This window comes from Hippichthys cyanospilos, chromosome 6 (assembly GCF_059441005.1).
Source record: "Hippichthys cyanospilos isolate Australia breed blue-spotted pipefish chromosome 6, RoL_Hcya_1.0, whole genome shotgun sequence".
NCBI lineage: Eukaryota > Metazoa > Chordata > Actinopteri > Syngnathiformes > Syngnathidae > Hippichthys > Hippichthys cyanospilos.
This window is the reverse complement of record NC_142374.1, coordinates 10,468,805-10,487,500: the sequence shown is the minus strand read 5'-3', so window position 1 is coordinate 10,487,500 and position 18,696 is coordinate 10,468,805. Positions and strand designations below refer to the sequence as shown.

Sequence of the window (18,696 nt, the reverse complement as noted above, 5' to 3'; positions counted from 1 at the left end):
CTGTATTTGACATGTGTGTGTTTTAATGCACACACATATTTAGAACCTGCATATAAAGAATGAAAAAGCACTCCTGTGCTTGTCCGTAGTGCAAATTCTTGAGGACCTTACCAGCAAGCAAGAGCATATATATATATATATATATATATATATATATATATATATATATATATATATATATATATATATATATATACATATATATATATATATATATATATATATATATATATATACATATATATACATATATATATATATATACATATATATACACACACACACACACACACACACACAAACAGAGATATAGAGGAAAATATACAGATTCACAACTAAGAAAGCCTAATGTGAGTTAGTGATTATGATTATGTAACCATTTTATTTCCTAACTATAACTATATAGCCTTTCTGTACAATAAAAAAGACAAAGTCATGAAGTGCCAAGGCAATTTTTCATCTTAAAACTGACAGGCCAAGTTTCCAAGGCAATGGGCTTAAAATAGAGTATCATGGCAGTGGACAGGTGCAAAATAAAGGACTTATGTGTGGTTTTAAAAAAGTGATGCAATGCAGTGCAGTGGTGGACCGTCAGGGCCAGCAAGGCCTTCTCTGCTGGACTAATATAACCTGACATCCTGACATTATCATGACTATAATAAAGTATGAAAATTATAATAACTATAATAAAAGTCAATTTCATTTCAAATCTATTTTCACTGAATATATTTATTTTAGATAAAATTATTCTCCATATTCTGCTATTTTTGTGTCATATTATATCCATATGGTTTTTAGCCAATTGGAATTCAGCTAACATGTGTCGCCAGTCAGACCATGTCTCTCTAGCTGGGAGGCGCTCGGCATTCGCTTGAAAAGTTGAAGGCTTCTGTGCACATATTTTTAATAGACTGCTGCAACAGCCAATTGAGTCATAAGATCGCCATCTAGAGGCCTCACGTTGAACGTGACTGGATGCTCACTGAAGAAGGCGGTGCTATATTGAACCACCATGTTTAACGGTGGAAGGAGTTAAATAGGTATTTATCTAAAAAAATAAAATAAAATAAAAAAAAAACATGTTGCTCAACAATGAGTAACAATGAGGCATGACGTATATTGCAGCCAGACCCGCAGACATTTAGCAGAAAATTCGCATCTACCTGCTTTTTTTTTTTTTTTTTTGCTGTTTTTTACCCACAATGGCTGAAGAGCAATACGGAAATTGGACCTCCGTGACGTTCAGCATTGGCGTCCATGTCAATACAAAAGGATTTATTATTGGAAATGAAACGCTAAGACAAACTCTACAAGCAAGTCACGAAAGTCTTTCTGAGGAAATAAAAGAATGGATTATGTACTGAAATAACTCCAGGACAGCCGTTTCGGGTGAGTTAATATGTTTTTGTCATTTTATGTCATTCATAATTGAATTGTCATGTTTGGTTGGGTTTGGTTGTTGTGGGTTTGTGGGGATTTGTTTATGTTTCTATTCCACTCGCGTCTGCCTTTATTGTCTGCGTTCTTGTCAAGTTTGATACTACTTAGGTAATACTTTGTCCAGTTTTGCTCCCGGTTCGGTCCTGCCTCATTTCCTTGCTAAAACTTCCTTTTTTGAGCCACATATTTCTCAGATTTCCTGCATTTTTGGGGTCCCCTTCCTTCCTCCTCCCAACTCACCATCCCCAGACGTGACAATTACATGCAATTGTCATTTGTAATTTAGCGTACAATCTTGTTAAAGCTTGCCTGCTCTAATTTGAAATTATTATTAATTATTCTAAATTTTGCCACGTATAATAAGTTTTAATTGCTGACGCAGGATTATTGATGTTTAAATGCTCTGAAAAATGTCCTGCAAAGCCCAGTGATGCATACGTGCGCATGAGTGGTCCAATCCCTGAAGGCCTAAGTGTGAAATGCACGGACCGCCACTGATGCAATGTATTCCACTGCCATATGTTATATATTATTTGACTAACTGTGTAGCGTTTTCTTAACTTCAAATGTCAAAATCATCTCTTAAATCTCAGAGAACAATGTATCCAATTTGAACATGATATTCAGGTCTGTTATGTAGACCTTGACCCATCAGATTTAGGCCCCATCGCTCATGGGTTTTCTATACCCGAAAATGTATATATGCTGTGGGAATGCTTTATTTCACCTTCTCCACAAACATTTACTCAATTATTTGTCTTGAAATGTAACCAGTTCATATATGTACATTAACTCAAATATGATTCAATTAATTAACTTGTCACAGAGTAGAAACTTTGTTGAACAGTCATGTGAACAAATGTTATTGATTCTCGGAATCTGACCTTGTGTTCAATCATGCTGCGTATTTCAGGCAGAAAATTTTGGCTGATGACTCGGTACAGATGTCGGTCTTGGGGAGATGGTTTATCCTTTATGCTTTCTGCCAAATTCAACCACTGTTCTTCTGTTTCGCACACAAGGGACCAGGTGCCTCGCTTGTGACCTACTACAAGCCAAAAGCAGTTCAGCCACACATAGCAGTTGACTAAAATACAAAAAATTCATTGCTGTTAAATGTAACACAGGCATACACTTCACCTTCAGCAGAAGGTGTTTCATCCATTCCGTTTTCCATGCTCTCTTCACTTTCTGTCTCACTAAAAAGACACACAAATATCAAACAAAGACAGATATTAAAATAATTCAACACTCTTATTTTGCGTTATTCTGTATTAACGGTGCGGATTTGGAGTGTAGAAACCTGAGCAATATTGGCATAATATTTCATTCTAGCCACACGGCAAAGGGACATGCTTAGTAACTCTTGCTACCATGCCGTCACCGGCATATGTGAACAATGCGTCATTGATACAACACTACACGATACTTTACGAAAATTAATTAATAAGAAAACAAGAATGTTGTATTTTATTAACAGTCATGATTATAGAATATTTTGTGCAATTGAGCAGTATGCTGAATTCTTTTTTGTCCTAATATATACCGGAACCCATGATGGACGGGTTTTCACTGCATCCTTAGCAGGTGATCAAATCATCACCAACAACCTGATGTATACGTTCTCTCAATTACAGATGTACACATTGACACTGATCTCAAGAGGGGGGAAGAGAAAAAAAAAAGTCATCACCTCAGGTCAGGGTCTTGGAATCTTTTTTTCTTTGGTGGTCTTCCTCTTTTTTTTTTCTCTGGTAATGTTACCTCGGGATTTTCACTGTAAGAAGTGCAGCATCAATCAAGTTTAATCCTTGAAATGCCTAGTTCGCAATGATAATAATAATAATAATAATAATAATAATAATAATAATAATTACCAGGTAATGTAGGATTACTTTTAAAAGTGACGTTTGTGATCAATGGCCACTATTGGACAAGAAATTAGGAGAATAGAGAGGCATTTACCTTCTTTTCTCCACTCTTCCCATGAGTAGTTCTTCTTTGTACATACGGGTGCCATAAAAATACCAGTAGAGGGCTCCATTTCCATCTTGCCCAAGAGGTTCGACCCTCAGACTGTCTGCATCCAGACCCTATGGGAGGACAACAATGTTGCAGGCATCAAAGTCAAAATGGGTGAAATTTTGAAAAGGGGTAAAAAAAAAAAAAAAAGTTTTGGTATGAACATATTTTGTCTTTAATGTCATTGAATATTCACAAGTTTTCACAAAATTACTTGAAAACCATTATTTTCTGTTTGTTTTACACAATGTCCAAACTTACATAAAGTTAGTTTGTGTGACCATATCGAAGTGTCTTTGAGCAAAACACTGAATCTGAAGCTACCAGTGGATCTGGCAGGGCCCTGTGTGGTAACAGTGTATGAATGTGTGTGTGAATAGGGGAATGTTACCCTTTGTAAAGCGCTTTCAGATCAAGATGGTGTAGTACTATACAAGTCCATTCCCATTAACCATTTAAGACATCTCATTTTATTTCACATTTTAAACTATATTTTATTAACACAAAGTATTTGAATCTACCTTATACACTCAACAATCTTTACTTAACTAATACTTGTCAGCTGTTTAGCTATAAGTAGACAATGTGGAATTTTCATGACATTTCAATATAATGCATTGAAATTTAACGTTATTTTTGTGTGGGTGAAATAATGTAAAACTTCTAAAGAACACAGTGAAACATGTTGTCGTGTACCTTCAGTAGGTCAAAGACGTCAGCAGCATCCAGACGATAATCACAGAGATGGTGCAGTAGTTCAACCTGAGTGCGAGGGGGCAGATTTTCAAAGGGCTCCTCCCGAAGTGGGTTGGGCTTCCCCTCTTCTAGCTCCCACCTGTAGCTGATGATGTCATCCAGATATCTGCTGAATGCCTGTGGACTTAAGAGTTGAATGTTAAGTATGGAATTTGGTGAGTTCTTTATCTATGAAAGGGCTTGCGTTGCTACTGTTGTGTAACATCGGCTCCGTCAACAGAAGAGCTTTTATATTTCTATGCTGAAATTAAACCGATCCATAGATGCCTTGCTTCCTTGTTTTTTTGCCTTGTTTTTCAGGTACACAAGCATCGTATGACAAAGGATGAACTAAGGATGATGCAATGTGTGGCTCACCAATGAAGTTTAGTATTTGCCTTTGTTTTAACCAGTTCATTCCACATTATCTAAACCTGCTTCTTATCAAGTCAACTGATCGTTAGTGCAATACAGTGATCCCTCCTACTTCGCGGTCTCAGATATCGCGGTCTCAGTACTTCGTGTTTTTTTCCAGGAAAAATTAAAAATATTTCAAAATAAAAAATCATTTAAAAAATGTGCAAAAATGTAAAAAAAAATTGAAAAAAGCAAAAAAGTACATTATACAGTAATGTATTCATCAAATAACGAAGTAATATTAGTTAATAACTATGTTAAGAATTCTTCAAGCGTTAGAGTTCGTGATGTTTATTATCTTATTTTGAAATGTATGCTTTTAATTTGTCGGGTCGCGTTGGATTTCCGTTTCCTGATTGACCTTCTCTGTGCGTCATTCGGCTCGTTACGGTGACGTAGTGAATGACAACGTAAGCTCATAGTTATAGTTTATTATCATTTATGTTGATAACGCACGATACTGCCTATGTTTAGTAAGAGATGAGTGTTTATTCTGTTTATGTGTTCGTTTGTGTAGAGGTTGCACTTTATAGTTAGTAGTTGTTTGTCGTTGCTAACCCGCTAATGTTGGCTAAAAATACAGTAAATTCATAGATTGTTGTTGATTTACTATTCAACAGATACTACATGATACACCATACATGAGCCAAAATAAATGAAGTTCAACGTGATGAGTTGCGCACTCTTTCACCGGAGTCTTGGTGCAGATAACCAGTCCTGAGAACAAATTTTCAACAAACTAAGTAATATTAGTCATTTAATGAATATACAATAATGTTAATAATGTTAATAAGGATAATGCAATGTTAAATAATAGGTAAAAGGAAATAAAATATGCAAAAAATACAACAAAAAAAAGGATTGTTTATGGTTGCTGCGGTTATATTGGGGCGTACATAGAAATCTAGGAACTGATACCCTACTTCGTGGGTTTCAGGCTTCGCGGAGGGTTGACAGCCCCCATTAACCGCGAAGTAGGGGGGAATCACTGTACATTGCTTCTCAATTATATTTTGCAAAAGCCCTCCAGGAAAGGAAAAACATTTCACCCCCACCATAAATAAGATTATAATCTATAAAAATTGTATAAGTATACCTAAAACTGTTATTAACATAGCTTTTTTTTAAATGTTTTTTTAACCTTCATTTATACAGGTAAAGGTTTGTCTATGCAGAAAATACCCCAAGTGCATCAAAGTGCCTGAAAAAAAAAAGTCAATCCTTCTTTATCCCAATTACACTTCATATGGAAAAACAATCCTTTTTGCTGGGGTCATCCACCCCCCCACCCCATGTAGGCCCCATCCCACTATTTGAGAAAGACTGCTGTAATACAACTGGCTACACTACCAAGGCAGTAGACAAAGACATTATATAGTAGACATTGTACAGTAGACAAATAGGGACAGTATATGATAGGGACAGTTTGGACTTTGGATCAGTTATTCAGAATATAATTAAAGTAAAATTGAAAAGCGTTTTGAATACAAACATCACAGACATCACAAACATCACAGAACGAACGGCGTCCAACTGACAAGTTCCACCATAAAAGCTCCATAACTGTTTGAGTTTCAAATTTAGAGTAAGGGTTCTGCTTGAAAAGGTGTTTAAAACAGACAGATTTCTGACCATTCCAGCAACCAAAACATGGCGAGCAACTAATTGAGCCTTTTCACTTTTCTCTTCATGTATTTGCACCATTGTCCTACCTATTTTTGTAAAACTGTTAAGCTGATGGAAAAATATTTTCACTGTGGGTAGCTAGAATTCCTCAAAGGTTAGGTGGCAAATTTTATGGTTTAGGCATAGCCGATTAATCGTTACCTTTTAGTTCCAACTCAGCAGAAGAGAACAAGGCCTTAGGGTGGGGGTAAGCATCTACGCAACTTTGAGAAAAAGGACCAGAAAAAAAAATGGCTTATCTTGAAAGAGCAGTGCAGGCTTTTCACAGAGCTAAAAGCTCCCCTCCTCGCTATACCCATCTTGCTCTTCCTTTCTGTCCCTTGTTCTCGTCAAAAGCTTCCCTCCCACTCTCCCCCGATCCGGCAGAGCGTTTAACGCATGCGGATAAAAAGGGCAGCACTGTGAAAGGCCAGTGGTGAGCAGCCACCCCTGGGATGCCAGCGCCTGTCCAGTCCAATAGAGCAGGTTGTCCTACTGTTACTGGTTGCCTGGGTGGAGAAATTGGCTCACTCTTGCTCTCTGGTGTATCAGTCCGCTGCTACCATTATGCTTTTTGCCAATCTTGGGTAGACAGTATTAAAAAGCGAAATCTCTGTCAATGTGTTAAAAGGTGAATGGTTTGATGGGATACAATCTGCTGCTTACCTTCCGTATTTAAGTGTACTGCACACTAAAAGGCTTTGACACTTTTGCCATTTTGCCACTGGTTGTCGACTGAAATGACTTCACAGTGTCGAAGGGCTCCGTTCTCAAATATCACATGACCAAACCCAGCTAACAAGTGTGCAGTGATTGCTGTTTACCTCACTCCTTAGCCATGTGATGTCTTTTTAATTTGACATTAAAGTGACAAATTGGATTTTTGCTACTTAATTTATATTTGGCAGATTAACAATAACATTTTCATGTTATTGTAAATAAAACATAATTTACTTGACTTCCCTATTTAGCAAGCAAAGCAAAATTCATGGTGTCAATTATTATTTGAATAGGCGGCTGTTAAGTAAAGAACTATAATGTACAGTAATTTCTTGACTTTAGAAATTAAGAAAATTTTAAAATCTCATTGACCAATCAGCTGGAAATCACAAAAAACTGTTGCCCAAATGAAAAATATAATTATTTCCCAGTAATTTGACAAACGAGATAGGAAAATACATTTTTCAAGTGAGTAGCTAAATTGTATGTGCAAAGCATGACACATGTGCCAGTTTGTTTATCTCTGAGCATAGCGGGAGCATTATCGGTCACAATTATAACATTTATTTCGAATGTGAGTTTAATGTGTGCATGAATTTATTTGGAGTTTGCATACACTGTTTTTTATTTTATTTGGTTTTGTTCTTTTTAATTTTGTGGACATGCTGGAAGTTTTGTGTTGTGTTGAATCGCGGATCATTTGTTCCTTATTAGCTCATTTAATGTATGTGCCAGCAAGAGAGAAAAAAAGTATAAAGTGGAAACTGGCGAGGACTGACCGTTATTCCTGTCATTGTTGATCTACTTAGTAGGAATGGCAGAAACATTAGAACAAATTCACATGGCTTTTGTGCGTCACAAAAGTTTACAAAATGCGACAATACTGAGTTCAAATAAGATATCGATATTGAGCTGCATCACTGATCATAACTTACGTAATGTCAGTGCGCTGGTAACATCCCTGTAGCAGAGAAGCAATAAGGTCCCCAAGGAAGTTCAAGTCCTGCTCTGAAAGAGCTTTCTCCAATTCCTTGACACAAAACAAAGACATAAAATTAGCAATCCAAAGTAAAATACCTCAAAATAAAATAAACTATGCTGTAATCTTTGGAGTTTAGTAGAATCCTACTTTTCAGGAAACCCCAAAACAATTAATATTGCATTAAAGAAAGTAAGACATTTTAAACTCTTTAGATTGGTCAGTTATTTGAAAAATTAACATCCACATGTGTAGACTTTCAAATAATATTTAGGTTTGTGGGAAAAAAAGAAAGAAATTCACCCATTTGTGACAGAAGATGGTTTGACAGATGAAAGTTGCAATCTGATATCGGCTGATATGCCTTTTCAAAATAATACTAAATCAGCTGAAGTTTTGCTGATTATGTATATTCTAAACTTGTTACAGGTATGGAATCTAGTACAGGTGAAAAAGGTAACGAGTGTACCACCACTCTAAGGAGGTTTGGGGTTTCTCCACCAGAAAAAATTTCGAATATTTTATAATTAAAGGCATCAATCTGAAACAAACTTGGAAAATATTAGGGTTCATTTGTAGTTCAGGCCGGTTAATGGTACAGCATATAAAATGAGTTACACAGTCACATTTGTACTACAAGTGAAACCAGGCTATTCAAATCAATAATATGGCAAACACAAAGTTGTGACAAGACTAATGCTAAAAGGTGTGTCGCCATTTCGGCTCTTTTGTATACCTGGTTTTCAGAGAACAAGTCACCCTGAAACTATTTTCCTCATCTGAACTCACTCCACTGCTGAGTCCTTTTTACTTTTACAATTTTGGCCCTTCTGGGCTATGCAGATTTTTGTATTCCGCTGATGGAAATTTGAAGATAAACTGAATTCATAGATCCGCGTTTAATCAGCGTGTCGAAGACAAAAAAAAAAGGAAAAACTATTTACACAAAATAATCAGGAGGATATGCTTGCGATACGTTAATAAACCAGCTTTCTGTCTGGACTCTTGTATAGTACCTGTGTACTATAAATAAATAGTTTGCTGATCATGTGTGCTGCGCCTAAACATAAAAAACCAAGACCTTTAGGTGGTTGTCTGGTCTAGGAAGAGTGCAAGAGCATATGATACGCACTAAAAGAGCATTTGTATAATAGCCTCAAAGCCGTAACAAAGGCAGTCATGTCAGGGAGTTGGCCTCTCGTTAACGTCACAACAAACAGCTTCTATGTCGCTGCTGTTGAGAGCGCAAATGAGGTTCAAATCACTAGTCGGAGTGATGTCAACAGAAGGAAAGGGTTAGCAGGAGAGGAAAGAGATGCCTGTTTGTTGTGTAAAGAGTTAACTACTAAATAATCCATGATGAATATAAATAGCAATAGAGATTGATAATACAAATTGCACTAATATAACTGCTTCATAGTGTATTTTCAGAGGTTGGAAAATGGTGATGTCACAATGACGGGATCTCACTGATCTTGAGAAGGGGTCAGTGCTCAAACATCTTCAACGTTTTTGATATTTTAGCTATATTTTGATTGGTAAAAGGATCATTTAGTCATTGAAATTCATTCAACATGTTATGATCATGAGACATTGCCAACAACTTAAGTTAGCACCTGTTTTTTTGTCGAAATTTTGATCCCGACTATGAGAGAGCAGGACTGGATTAGTTTGAAAACATCTACAAGTGCCCAATAAAATCATCCACTAAATTGGAATTAAATTTGCACAAGTAATAGAAAGTCCCCATCCATTTTTACCGTTCCTTGATTGATGTTTTTTTTTTTAATTTTTCTCTTTTGACGCCTGATGTCTGACTTCATCAATGACTTTAGTTAATATTGGCATCTTGTCAATAGCCCTCTTTACACTGCCAGTCAAAGGCAACTTTTTCCTGTGTTGCTCCACGTCTGTGTGAAAGACTGATGTGGAATCAACAATTTCCTGGCTTTGTAGGTGGTAACACAACCGCACAAAAGGCAGGCTAGCCTAAGTGTGAAAGATTGCTGGAAAGTTACTGGTAGGTGCCATTTCTTGCAAAGTGTTGTGTCAAGGTATACGCAATGTTACAAAGATCCGCTCCATTTTCATAAACATGGAGTAGTTTTGTATCAACATTGATTCATGTTGGGTGTTCTCACCTTTCAATCAAGGTTTGATTTCAAGTGGCATTGGTAGACAGTCATACAGTGTAAAAATGGGACATGAAATTAACCTTACTGAACATCTTGACAAGAATGAACCAGTGTTACAGCCAGAAGCTCATATCAATTTAATGCATTGTCATGGTCACCTACTGCTGATGAGACCTTAGCATGGAGATCTCCGCACAACCCAAGTTGAGGCCCAAACAACTTTTCCCTTCCGCATTATGGATCGCCACAACATGTTGCTGATAGGACACATGATCATGTAGAATTAACTACCTTATTGATTACCTGTTCACAGAGATGCACATAGTAACCTGTATAGACAAAAGACATTTAACTTCCATGTCATGTTTTTCAAGGCTCACATCTGGAATAACAACTGGTTAGGTTACATTTACATGATTTCCCTCTTATCTCTGCTTTACAGCCAGTCCCTAAGAAGAGTGTCTTTGCAATGTTGAGGGGAAGTCGCGCCCAGACTGGAGACAGAGAGAAGGAACCATGGGGAGCTGCGACAATGGGGCTGACTGAGACAAACCCGAGTGTATGTGCCCCTCTGCCTCCCCCATCTGATGCATGTTTGCTGCCCTCACTTGTCAGTCACAGCTGGGGGAGGGGCTGTAGCCTTTTACAAAGCCCACCCCCCCCCCCCCCCTTCATTGCATACAAGGGGGGTATTAAAAAGACAAGCAAAATGTTTCTTGATCTTTCAGTGGTACTCTGGTGTGAAACATTCTCTTAAGCTTTTTGTAGTCTGATGTGGAAATAAGTGTGTGAGGATGTTGACTCACAAGCCATCAAAAGCTGAGCTGGGGATGTGTCAGTGGGTGGGGTAATAGAAGAAAAGGGATGAGAGAAGTGCCTTGAAAATAGGTAATTTTTGCTGTGTGTGTATGGAGAGCGGTGGGTCGGGCTGATTGATGTCACTGTAAACTGACAGAAAGTAAGGGGCATAATGCAGTTTAGGACTTCAAAGTATACAAAAATGAAGTGTCTGGATAGATAGATAGATAGATAGAGAGAGAGAGAGAGAGAGAGAGAGAGATTTTTTTTTATATATACTGTATATCACATCACAACAAAACACACTGTCTACTATGTCACAACCAATGAGAAAACATTCCCTTCCACAAAACATGGACCTTTTCCTGTCATCATTTGTGGTCAGCTTTACCTTTATACCTATAATTAACATGCATCATGAGCTAGCACCACCCATTGTACAGCGTAAAAAAAAAATAATAGAATATATGTTGTAACTACCTGTTAACTTAATTTTGTTTAACTGGTTTTAGAATATATGTTGTAACTTCCTGTTAACTTAATTTTGTTTAACTGGTTTTAGAATATATGTTGTAACTCCCTGTTAACTTAATTTTGTTTAACTGGTTTTTAATTAAGTTTCCCACTTTCAGCGGACTCTCTAGGTTTACTTTCAAACAGAGTTTGGATTGACAACATGAACGTTTTTACTGTAAAATCTATCTCCTTCTCATCTACTTACAGCTATGATTCATACATGTGCAATAAGTCAAAAAATATATCCAACGGAACTCTGCAACTCCTCTATGCAAAGTACGAGTGTGAAGAGAGCTATTCGCTGTATTTTGAACGGACGGATATGACAATGTTTAGTGATTAATGAGGTGAATTATGATTGTTTTACTGTTAATATTCGATGTTTTCAGTAGAAGCTCTAACAGCTGTGACTGTTCTGAAAGCAGTACATAAATAAGGGCTGAGTTGATTCATTTAGACTAATTTACTATTAAAACTAAGTATCTGGGCTTGTTCATAGAGATAAAGGGCAGTCATTGTCACTTGTGACAATGAAACTTTCATTCCACAAGTGAAGCCGGTTTGGCCAGCGGCTTTACTTGTTGCAGGAAAGTTGCAGTAAATAGTCCGTTTCCTTTTATAATGGAATCTTAATTTAACAGAAGCAGATTTAACGGAAATAAAATATTGTCCAGTCTAGAGTTTAAAAGATTAATAGATTAACAAATAAGAAATTGAGGAGTGGTGGTCATCTGGAATTTGGGGTAAAAAATATTGATTTTCCCAAATGACAAGTCTATTTTTGGGTCATTCATCCAAATGTATCCCAAAGGAGATGTGGAGAGAGATGCGAGCCAGCGCTAAAATGTATTAAGGGGGAGGGCGCCTGCACAGGACGGCAAAATGGAAGAACTGAATCAATCTTTCTGTGTGTTACTTGCTGTGAACAAATTATCAACTGTTGTAAAAGTACAATTTGCTTGTATACTTAAAAAAAAAAAAAAACAGCACATTGCAAACATGGTTGACATACAAATTACCCCACCATCGACATCTCTATCACACTGGCTGTTGGAGATGTTGCTCACATTAATATATGCAATTTTACATAACACTCGCAACAAGAAGGAATACATTTTCTGTACGTTTTAATTGTATAGTGGAGTGTGTATATTTTTTAAAATAGAAAAGCAAATTTCATTTCGCTATTCCAGAATAATTAATTTTGAATTAGTAGTATTTTATGTACAGCACTTTGCTACAGCTGCAGTTTTTACTTGAACAACCTCCATTCTGTCTATACTTTAGAATAAACTGTGGCCTTCCTTTCAATCAGACAGTGAGAGGCGTAAACATTTTAAAATTCAAAAATAAAAACTTTAAAATAGCACACCTAAAACCTGCATTAGTAGAATGAATATGGACATCTTGTAATATGTCACTGCTGTATCTGAACATCAGATAATGTACAACGCCTGTATGTGGACGTGTACAGTGTCCTTCCATTTCAGTCATGTCAAACGTGAAAAGTTTAACTATCTCCTTGAACATTTAATTGAGACATCAAAAGATGACGCTCCAACAATGATCTCATGGGGGAGGGCGGGTATTGCGTAGACACGTACGCTATGCTTAGTGAGTCACGGTGACGCGAAGCCAATGGTTGAAATGAGCATTCCATCAAAGACGTTTAAAGAAACTATCTAAACACCAAACATGAAATGCTTACTCATCTGTTTAGTTTAATAACGAAGCTAGAAGCAAAGTTTTTTTTTTTTTTTTTTCCAAATTGCTTGTGACGTTTCCTTTCAACAGGATGTGAAACATAAGCAATAACTGCATTTTGGATCGACCGTAGCAATTTATTTGAAGCCAATGCCATCCAACTACTTTTCACAGTCTCGATTGACTCTTCAATTAGTGAGCGATGATTGTTTGGACGGCCGGGTGGGATAAACTAAGAAGTGGCAATATCAAAGGCTAAAATGGCCTGGCTGCGTCCTTTTTGCCCACTATAGGTATCAGCTCTCAAAGCGATATTAGCAAGCACGCTCTGAAGCAACTCTCTTTCACTCAATCCCAAAAGGGGGGAGCAAACAATGCCCGAGAAGCATCTGCGTCTCGCTCCCCAAGCCAGATGGCTCACGACTGCAAGACAATAAACTCCCAAACCCACGCCATGAACTTAACTTTACGTGGCAAACGAGACAAAATAACGCAACAGCAAGAGATGAGACGTTATGTGAATACACTCGTTTCATATGGCCGTTATCAACATGTCAAACTTGACAAGTTTCATTTTGTATCGCAAGCTCATCATCACACCCCCAAATTGTAAAACTTAAGTCAAGTAGGACTATCGATTTCTCAGTGGCGTGATGTACAATTAGAAGCGTGGATCTTTTAAGAATCGATTGGTTGAACATAGAAACACCTAACAATCATTGTTAACCACCAGCGATCTGACTTTGGCCTCTTTGGAGACCTTTATTGACGATTGATTAAAGGGCCAATAGAAGTTTTAGCGTTGCTAATCAGTTAGCTAGGTTATCGGGTAGTAACGTTAACTGGTGGAAGTTCAAAGAACATACATGGCTAAGGTGGCTAATAGTTCATAAAGCACCCTAGTAGAGCGATCACACGGAAAAGGTGACACAAACAACAATTCATTTTCACAGTAAGGGCTCGTGGTGTTGCTGCCGTGAGGATACGATTTAAATTTACCTCAATTTCAAAGTCGGGAAGGTTGAACGCTGCCCTGAACAGCGAGCAGAAGTGCGCTATGGCGGGGACTTCCCACCAAGACTGGATTTCTTCCACAGAAACTGTACATCCCTGGGACATTTTCAGATCGGTGAAATTGGGAAGCGTGTTTTCTCACATTAGAAAGTGGTTTAAGGTTTAAAAGTTCATTGAAACAATTCCGACAAAACTTGATCGTGTAGTTCAGCTCCTTTTCCTGCCATTGCGATTCGCCAGGCTCCTCAATCTGTTTCAATCAGTTCACGCAGAAGTGAACAGATGGGCAGGGCCATACCATTATTTGGCAAATAGGGGAGAGTGGATACTTGGCTTTAAAGTTACTACAACAAATAAACAACTCGATTAACTAGTGATGCTCATATTATACTCCTCTATTATATTTTACACTGCTTTCATTTATCATTTATGACTGAATTTAAAATTCCGCATGAATAGAAAAATTAAATAGATCTCAATCCCTATTGTTCTTGATTGTGCGCCATTCGTTTAAAGGGAATGTTTTGAACAGTGCAATAATGTCGTTAATAATAAGTACCGATAATTGGTTTGTATGAAGTAATTCCCTCAAATTAAAAATCATTGACTTGTATACCATGTTTTTTTTCTTTCTTTCAATGCCTTCACACATTGGAACATTGCAACATTTCGACAACAATGACGACGACAACAAAAACAACGATAACGACAACCGCAAACAAAAGCAATGTTAAAAACGATTGCTAATGCCACCCAACTCACTCATCTGATCGCATTTGGATTTAGTAAACATCCCCTTAAAGGCTTTGGCCATTATACAACAAAGGGGCTCCCTCTATCGTACTAAACGCAAAAGACACGCAGTTGAAAAACTTTCACAAGTTTTACCATGACAATGTCCATTCATCCACCCATCCAAGCATTTGACTTGATTTGATTTTTTTTTAATTTCATTTGTTAAACATATAAACAGTGCGATCACATTACAAAAGGAAAGATTAAAATCAAAATCAATGTGGCAACATTGGTTATTAAATGCTTTATACATTATTTGTACTGCTTTGAATTCAATCAAATCATACAATTTCAGCATGTTTTAATTTAATGAATAATTAATTAGTTGGTTCTATATATTTTGAATGGTTGATCATTTGTATGTATGTATGTATGTATGTATGTGTATATGTATATGTATATATATATATATATATATATATATATATATATATATATATATATATATATATATATATATATATATATATATATATATATATATATATATATATATATATATATATATATATATATATATATATATATATATATTGTGGCGAGGCGAAGAAACCACACGTTGCTGTGCTAGTGGAGATCTTTACTCCGCATGCCATCACAAAACTGATACAACAAAGTCCAAAACAGCAAAGACAAAGCCAACAGGTTCAAAGCATCAAAGGATCATAGCGACATGCCTACTGGGTGAGAGACATGGTCCTAGTGTCCGCCACAATATATATATATATATATATATATATATATATATATATATATATATATATATATATATATATATATATATATATATATATATATATATATATATATATATATATATATATATATATATATATATATATATATATATATATATATATATATGGGATTTTGTTCACTCTTTCTATCACAAATGAGTTGATTTTTGACATGGTGTTTATTTTTTTCTGGTGCTAGAAACGATCAACTTTGTTTTATTTAAATTCAAAGATAATTTGTTTGTGTCAAACTAATTTTTTAAATGTTTAATTCCTCATCAACAGTAGTCAGAAGTTGTTAGATAATCTCAGTATAAAATATTTACTTTTTTAACTTAGTTTACTTTTGTTTAAAAAAAAAAAAGATTCTTCAAAATAAATAACAAAGGACCAAGCACAGAGACTTGGGGGACCCCATGTGTAATCTTTAACTGGTCCGACTTTTTTACAGCACATACTGTTTTCTGTCATCCAGGTAACTTTTTATCCATTTATATGCCAACCCTTTTATTCCATAGCTCTCCATTAATGCAGTATGATCTATGGTATCAAAAGCTTTGTTTAAACCTAGAAAAATAACAACTATAAATTCTTTATGTATACTAGTTGCAATTTCTTCCACAATCTCCATTACTGCCATAGAGATTGACCTATTTTTGCTGAAGCCAAATTGGTTTTCATTTATAAGATTGTATTTCTTATTAAAATGATTTCGTCTGTGCATATAAATTTTTGAGAATTTTTTAAAACTGTTTTAATAACAATATAGGGCCACAATTTGTAAATACTTTCACTTCTATAAATCGACTTTTGCCATTGCTATTTTCATTTTAGATGGAAAAATACCTGTTTTACAGGACGTATTACATATATATGTAAAGGGTTGAACTACATATTCTGAAATATTTTTTTATTGCTATATCACTAATATTACACTCAGTGGATTTCTATTCTTTAACGTTTTTACAAAATTCAATTATTCTATATCTATAGCAATAAGGAACATAGTTGATCGGTTATTCTCAATGAAACATTTATTCCGTTTTTTTTTTGGCTCTGTAATTTCTTTAGCTATTTTTTTTTACCCACATTAATAAAATATTAATTAAATTAATTTGTTATATGTTTCATCAGTAAAATATTTAGACCATTTATAAAATATTGCGATGGTTTCTTTTTTCAGGCCTGTTATTTATGATTCCATTTACTATTTTTCACATATCCTGAGCATTTCTCCTGTTTTGTTCAAATAATGCATGATAATGTTCGCGATTTCAAAAGTTTCCAGTCTTCTGTAAATGTATGTTGTATTTTTCCTTTGAGTTCTGAATGTTGTTAGCTGTTTGAAATGCTTTTAAACACTTAAGTCTTGTGTCTTTTATTTTGTAAAGCACAATCAGTTGCCTTAGTAAATTGCATTGTGCTGTGTATTTAAAGCTGTCATGCCTTGGCTCAATAATGGTTTGCAAACTTATTGAAACGTTTTCATTAGTTCATTAGTTTAATCAATTTCATTTATTGGCCTGAATCTTGCGACAAAATACATGTTTGTGCCAGACTAACTCATATATGGAGAGATGGTATTATCTTCCTTCTGAATGCTGGCCTGTGAGATGTGGTTGTCTGGTATAATAAATATATAAAACAATCAGCATTAAAAAAAAAAAAAAAAAAAAAAAAAAACTACATTACATGAAGGGTTGTCTACCCTGCATGTCCTCATTAGTACCATAGGGCTCCCACAGACAAATACACACAAAAATGTTGACGCTCACATTTATACCTAATGACAATTGAGTGCGTAATGAAACTAGGATTTTGGTTTGTGGAAGAAAAGTGAAGTACCCAAAGAAAATGCACACAAGCACAGGAATAAGCAAAAGTGATGTAATGAGGCTGGTGTCCAAATTTGAACCTGCAACACGAGCCACAAAGCAATCAATGCATGCAAAAAACATTCATTTATGTCTTCCCTGCTGCCATTGTGTTGGAACAAAAAATGGTGACAATAAATAAATAAATAGATAAATAGTTTGTAGACTTAATATCCCACTGTACACTATCAATTCTTATCTTACAGAGATTTCTCCAGTTTTTCCAATAATTTAAAAATATTGCTGTTTGAAGAGTTGATGCCAAGATTAAAGAGAAAAGTTCATGCAAATCTCCAAAGCTCGACATTGTATTTATCGAAGGCGAGACAGACATCAGTGGTAACATGGTATGGGACTGTATTACCAAATACTAACAAATACAAGAAACTAGAGTTAAATTACAAAAAACTGAACATTGCCTATTTGAAATAGTCTGAAAGGATTTCACTACAGCAGTGGCTGTGGCAATCAGTCATCAATGCAGTCACATTTTTTTATCTTTGGGTTCTAGGGAACATTTTTCCTGAGAGAAGATTACCTGAGAACAAAGCAAAGACAAAAAAAAATACAATCTGGGAACTGTACTTGAAGTATACAGCACATCAGACAGAGGAGAGAAAATACATTCACTCATCACCTTCAGTGAAACCATCACTGAGAGAAGCGTTTGTTTCTCACCAGGAAGGAATAGATCAGTGGAAAAAAATAGTTTAAGGGCAATGAGTGGTTGCTGTGACAGTCACGTGCTCTTATTGGTTACGTCCTTATGTAACCCCTTGTTTTGCATGTGTAATTTTAAGATATTTCCCCTCCTAATTATGTACCAGTCAATATGGTACTCCTCGTGACTATTGCTTTTACCTTGGCAATGTACTGTTAGTCAGGGGACACGTCAGCTGATTAGTTGCAGACTGGGGTATTATGTAACGTAAAGGCCAACGAATAAAAGGGTTAATTAGAATGATTAAATCCATCTTTGTCTTTGCTTTGCATAATTATCAAAAACAAACAAATTGAAACCGGATTGCTGATATGTGCTTGTGGTGTGTGTTGGCTCAACAAGTTCATCGGACATGAGTGTATGTATGTATATTCAGTTGTGTCAATGCAATTGCTGAGGGTCTGACACAGTCACCACGAGAGGG

At 35.9% G+C, this 18,696-nt stretch overlaps 1 protein-coding gene across 2 annotated transcripts in view; it reads right to left on the bottom strand.

The window, feature by feature from the left end:
* The window catches only part of cecr2 (CECR2 histone acetyl-lysine reader), a 27,696-nt gene extending 13,319 nt beyond the window's left edge, over nt 1-14,377 (bottom strand). The window contains exons 1-7 of one of the 2 annotated variants that reach the window (XM_088417657.1): nt 14,131-14,377; nt 7,935-8,029; nt 4,159-4,342; nt 3,406-3,533; nt 3,134-3,217; nt 2,581-2,639; nt 2,325-2,488 (exon numbers count right to left, since the gene is read on the bottom strand). In XM_088417657.1, coding sequence (XP_088273783.1) covers nt 2,325-2,488; nt 2,581-2,639; nt 3,134-3,217; nt 3,406-3,533; nt 4,159-4,342; nt 7,935-8,029; nt 14,131-14,250 — 834 coding nt within the window. In that variant the 5' untranslated portion in view covers nt 14,251-14,377. The remainder of the gene's footprint in view (nt 1-2,324; nt 2,489-2,580; nt 2,640-3,133; nt 3,218-3,405; nt 3,534-4,158; nt 4,343-7,934; nt 8,030-14,130) is intronic. The other variant, XM_088417658.1, reaches the window with a different exon arrangement.
* Nucleotides 14,378-18,696: the final 4,319 nt, after the last annotated feature.